Consider the following 6,324-nt stretch of genomic DNA (forward strand, 5'->3'; position numbering starts at 1 on the left):
TCCCTCCTTCCACCGCTTGCCACTGCCCTGACCATGTGCCGCCTAGGGAGCTTGACAAGAAATTTGACTAAATTTTGAACCTATAAAACACCTTTAATAATAACCCTACTAACATCCTTACTAATCTCTGCTCTGGCCTTCAGACTTTCCTCGGCTTCAACTCTGAGTCAAAAGGCTACACTGGCCAGGGGATTGTCTACTCTGACCTTGACAGGCTGTGTGATGCAGTGATGGGATTTTTGAGTGGTGTGCTTGGTGCGGTGAAGGATGACAATAATGTAAAACACTACGTAAAAAACATTGAACCTAAGCTTAATGATGTTATTTTTAAATTACATGACAGTGTTGGTAAGGGTGCCAGTGCGTTTGGGCCTTGCCTTGTAGAGGTTGGCCGGTGGTTGCATTATTATGATGAGCATGTTAGCAGACGTACCGATTACATTAAGACTCATCTAGATAGTCTCGAAAACGAGATAACGCAAAATCAAAATGTCTTCAACACTGAGAAAACAAATAGCCTCGACAAGCAATACGCTGATTGGGATCGCCGCGCCAAGCTGTATGTGAGTAAGGTGGAAGAGGCTGAAAAGGCAACCAAGAAATTGGATCCAGAACTTCAGCAAATGTTAGAAAAACCGATGAGATTAATCAAACAAAGTATTGAACAGTTTAAAAAAATCTGTGAAAATAGAGATTTGGATATTCTGTATGGTGCTGCAGCGGATGAGTTGGCGAAGCTGAAGGGGAGTGTGGAAAAGCATATCACAGAAAGAATTAAAACATTGGAACAACGTTTATTAAAAACTTTTGAAAAGAATATTCAAGGTGATATTAACGATATTAGGAAGGATTTAATCGCTATCGATTCAGATCTGGGCGGTTGGATAACAGTGGCACAGGATATTGTGGAAAATGCTATATTGAAGTGTAATAAAGTATTGGCAATGGTGAATGAAAATCATGAGAAATACAAACTTTCGAAAAGTGGTCCCGAAATTCTTGTTAAAGCTAAATTATTACACGATAAAGCCATTGACCTGAGGGCGGCAGCAGTAGCAGCCAGAGATGCTGTCAAAGAGAACGTCACTAACGCGTTGAAGACTGTCGTCGAAATGAACGGAAAGCTTATGGCCGATCTGAATGATATGAAAAGTCATATTTACAATGCCGTTGAAGCTTATGTTAAGAAGACTCTGTTAACTGATGTAAAATCTAAGGTTAGTCAGATTCTAAATGGCCACCAATCGAATGGTATAAAGCAAATTATAGAGCACGTGAAAGAGCATGCTGCAAAATTTAAGAACTCTGCGACGTTTGGAGATATGGTTCAAGCATGGGTATGCGAGATATTGCAGGAGAACAAGGATATTGTGAAAAGTAGGCTTGAGACTTATGTTACGCAAACTAAGCTACAGTTCACAAACCGGGAATATCAGAATCAAGAGAAAGATAAAATTAACGACAAATTCAGGCAGGAGATTGCGAAAGTGATTATGAGTCATCTTGAGAGAGAAGTCTATAGTACGGGCAATGTAACATTCGTTGGTGAGTCTACTGGTAAATTCGCAAAGGATTTGCAAACCGTTCAAGCAACTTGCAAACAATTTGCTATGCAGCTTGATAAGAAGGTTAATGCTGACATATATAGTGAGTTCTTCGACAGCGTAACTAGGGCCATTGAAGAGAAGTTGACAGGTAAGCAACACGGCAACTCGGATCTCCACACAGCCGTCTACTACATCCTCAAAGCTCTCCCAAAGAAAGTCCGAGATGCTTCCACGGAACTGAATTTGTTGGTCCGTGACGGCGTCAAACAGGCCAATCTTGGAAACGTGGAGACGTCCTTTAGTGTTGCGGAAGCAATTAACACCGCATTAGGAGAGGCTGTAGCCACTAGCACGTTATCATCCAATGCGAAACATCCATATGACGTGGATAATAAAATTCACGGCGTATTGAACGACAACATTGGGATGAGTACTAAAGGTGTAGCCGTTGACATAACGCACAAGAATTCCATTTTGCAGGGATATAAGGGGCACGTGTCTCAATCACCAAAGAGCACAACTGCTACGTCAGACATTCCAGAACCAATAGACGGCGCTCTTCCACAGGCGATCAAAGGCGTTAGAGACATTGGTCTTCATAGCCTCACAACTGGTGGAGATATCACTAACATCCTAGACTCCGCAAATCACATCTTCGAGCAAGCGTTCGCCGAAATAAAAAAACAGCTCAAAGGTCTGACAAAGTTGGTTGGTGATGAGGGGCATGTTTTGGAAAGTGAGAAGGGTATCAGAACACTTTTAAATGATTTGAAAAAATTGCTTGGAACGGGTAGCTATAACGTTTGGGATGTTTTTATCAATTCTCTAGGGAAACTCCACCAGCGCATGAATCGTATCATTGGTGCTAGCGTGGCAAAATTAATCGGAAAAGCTGCAAATTTCCATGATGTCACTATCCCACAGCAAACGACGCATACTACGAAGGATGTTTTGAATGCTGTTGAAACTCATGTTACTTCGGCTACCACCAGCATTGCAATCATAGCGCAAGAATTGTATGCTGATAGGAAAAGAAAAGGGCTTGATGATTTGAAATTACTCTGTGCAACCGAAATCGGTGGCATTGATGTTATAATTAAGAGCCATTTCGAATGTGGAATGAAGGGTTTGATACGTCACGTGAAATACGGAATTTCACAATTTTCGAATCTTCCACCATCTCTAAGCGTACCACATTTGTCATCAAAAATTGCAGACTTCGGAGACATAGTATTAATTTACGTTGGACAGCAGGTTGAAACATCAGATAAGTCTGCAACCTCCCCCCCAACCACCGACCAACCCACCGACCCAGCCAAACAGCTAACCAAAATCAAAGATGCCTTCGACGAATTGCTTGGACATCTTCATACTCATGAAAATAATCGTAAATACATCTATGATCATCCTTTCACCGTTAAACTCACCACCCTCAAAAACGCCACTAACGATTTATCCCCCTCCGCCTTCGCCAACCCCCGGCACCCGGAGCTGCTCGATGCGGTCAGAGCGGGGCTGCAGGGGTTTGTCGAGGAGATGGAGCGGGTGTATGTGAACGGGTATGATGATGGAAACAAAATTAATTGGGATACGAACAAATTGGTCGAACCTAAGTCCGATTCTGAAAATTCTGGTCAAAACGATAAATTAACGCCTTACGGTGAAAAGTTGTCGAAGGTGTTCCTTAGCACAATCCAAGTACTATTCCAAGACCTCTGGGAGTTATATAAAGAATGCGCCGAAAATAAAAGTGAACGCATTCGTTTACATAATAAAAGCAAGGATGGCGTTAAGTTGCCCAATGCACTTGGCGCTTTCTTAGCTAAGCGAGGGTACAAGGTACCAACGGAGGAAGACAAGCAGGACGGGGAGTTGCAGAACAAGGACAAAATCATGACAGGTGAAAAAATTAAGGAGTTATTTGAGAAGAAGTTAAAATTGCCGGCGATTGCCCTACTTGCAATTAAAGGACCTAGCATACTCAGTGCCTTATACGAGTACCTCAAAAAGTATTACGAGGTCTGTCACCTGCAGGTTCGACCTTCAACGAAATATCCAGCGAACAGTTATCAGATGCTACAGTGGCTTGCCGGTCTGCGGTGGAATCCAGTATTTTTGCCAGTGAGGAAATATTTCAGGGAATTATTCCCTATACCTGACAAATTCAAGAACACGCCGCGCGAGAAAATTCGCACCGATGACCTTAACCTTGCTGCGACCTCAAACATCAAGGCTCAGCAATTAGCCAGCAAAATGTTGCCAAATGTTTGCTTGCACGCCCACTCGGTTCTGACTGCCATCCTCGGACATGGACACGCAGGCGGATGTTACGCAGTTGACTACAACACCAACGCGGAAAACTTATTGTACCCTAGCAGAGACAGTGACTGCTTCGATTTACTCGCAGATATATTAGAAAGATTGTATCACCAGTTCCGATTCCTATGCAGTCAGTGCGAGAACGGCCCTGAGAGCGGTGGATGGGCTGATTGTTTGTACGGTAGGCATGTCGCTGGATCAGACTGGCAGTGTAATGAGAAGCAGTGTCCTAACCAATTATGCGACCAAACGGTGAACCAAACACGTAACCAAATTCATGAGCAAACGGGTGACCAACACCCCAAGTGCGGTGTGAAATCGCCACTCCAATCGTACCTAGAGGACGGCCTACAAGGTTTCCTGCCACACCAGTTCAAAAAGCCAGGTTGCAAGCTGGACTGCAGTATGACTAATCACCGCGGCCTACCGTGCAAGACACCAATGGGTTTCGCTGATATCAGTGTAACCGCTTCTCACACGAAAACGGGCGCTGATCTCATAGAAGTGTTAAAAAATTTCTGTGGTGAAAGATCCCACCTCCGCTCATTATGCGCTTGCATTATATGTCTTATGCAAAAACCTCCGCAGACGCTAGGTGACATGTTCGCGTTCTATTATAATTATATATACGGCTGGACCACGCAGGATAGAGAACATAGAGAGGGCGCATTTAACAAAGCCGTCAGCGCAGCGCACTTCGAGAACAAATATGATGAGCTCAAAGTGCATAACCTATTTTCCCCTAGTCACTCCGCAGTGTGGCAGGGGCATTCGAGCGGTAGTCTCGGCAGTTTCGTATGCACATCAAGAGAATCGGTCGTATGTGGGCCATATCTGTATCCCATCAATAGCGGAATCAGAAATATATATGCAGCTAAATATGCCGATAAATACCTATCATGGATTGTTTACCAGACTGAGACATTCTACAATTTACTCAAAAAGTTATATGACGAGTGCAACTCTAACTGCGGTCCAAAGGGATCCAACTGCTTAACCACATGCTGTGTTGAGGAATGTCCAAGGCTTATAAAACCGCCAACCCCAAAGGAACATCATAGCGATTGTAAATCTATAGTCCAATGCAGAAAAGCACTACCAACTTTGTCAAAATACGGGTTCGTGTTTTTGCAGCAAGCCAAGTTAAACGGGAATGAAGGACTCGAGAAAAAACGCACGTGTCAAAATTTCTGTGCGGCATTCAAAGATGTATTTAATAAGGAGTCTATACTTGTCGAACTTATTAAAAAAATTGATGAATTCATATTTGCCATCAGGCAGCCGTTTATATGGCTCAATGTCGCGCTCTGGTCACTGTCCCTCTTCTACCTCATCTGCGTAATGGTTGGCAGACTGGATGTGCTCCACATACGCTCACACCTTAGGATACCGGCATCGCACAAGATTACAGCGCAGTCATTGTTGGCTGCAGCGCAAGTCGGAAGGCTTGCCAAAATATCGTATCTACAACCGTAATTGTATTCACGTTTGTAATTCACTCAACTCACCTAGCATCACCTACTCACCTAACCGACAAACGTAGTCTAATGTTTTGACTTACTCTAGCGGCAACCTGTGAATCAGATAGCACATAAATTAGGTGATGAGTAAACGACAATGCAACGTGCTAAGCTAGCACCCAGGCTAAGTGTTCACCTAGCACCCAGGCAAAGTGCTAACCTAGCAACCAGGCAAAGTGCTAAGCTGGTAACCAGGCAAAGTGCTAAGTTGGCAGCCAGGCAAAGTGTTGACCTAGCACCTAGGCAAAGTGGTAAGCTAGCAGCCGGGCAAAGTGGTAAGCTAGCACCCAGGCAAAGTGCTAACCTAGCACCCAGGCTAAGAGGTAAGCTGGCAACCAGGCAACGTGCTAACCTAGCACCCAGGCAAAGTGCTAAGCTAGCACACAGGCAACGTGCTAAGCTAGCAACCAGGCAAAGTGTTAACCTAGCACACGGGCAAAGTGGTAAGCTATCACCTGACCAAGTTGATGGTCACGGCAGCGATGACATGGACACGGCAGCGATGAGATGGTTACGGCAGCGATGACATGGTCACGGCAGCGATGAGATGGTTACGGCAGCGATGACATGGTTACGGCAGCGATGAGATGGACACGGCAGCGATGACATGGTTACGGCAGCGATGACATGGTCACGGCAGCGATGAGATGGACACGGCAGCGATGACATGGTTACGGCAGCGATGACATGGTTACGGCAGCGATTACATGGTTAGGCAGCGATGACATGGACACGGCAGCGATGACATGGACACGGCAGCGATGTCATGGTTACGGCAGCGATGACATGGACACAAGTGGTGATTATTATCCACTCTTCATCGCTCCCTAATCCACTCTACATCGCCCCTTTATCCACTCTACATCGCCCCTAATCCACTCTACATCACCTCTTTATCCACTCTACATCGCTCCCTAACCCACTCTACATCGCTCCCT

The 6,324-nt window shown here is 44.8% G+C and overlaps 1 protein-coding gene across 1 annotated transcript; it reads left to right on the top strand.

Moving 5' to 3' along the window:
- Positions 1-230: 230 nt before the first annotated feature.
- BBBOND_0000440 (hypothetical protein, conserved) lies at positions 231-5,342 on the top strand (the record flags this gene model as incomplete). Its single annotated transcript, XM_012914890.1, has 1 exon — positions 231-5,342. One exon carries the CDS (start codon positions 231-233, stop codon positions 5,340-5,342), a length of 5,112 nt encoding a protein of 1,703 aa, XP_012770344.1.
- Positions 5,343-6,324: the final 982 nt, after the last annotated feature.

This window comes from Babesia bigemina, scaffold Bbigscaff_56805 (genome assembly GCF_000981445.1).
Source record: "Babesia bigemina genome assembly Bbig001, scaffold Bbigscaff_56805".
Lineage (NCBI taxonomy): Eukaryota > Apicomplexa > Aconoidasida > Piroplasmida > Babesiidae > Babesia > Babesia bigemina.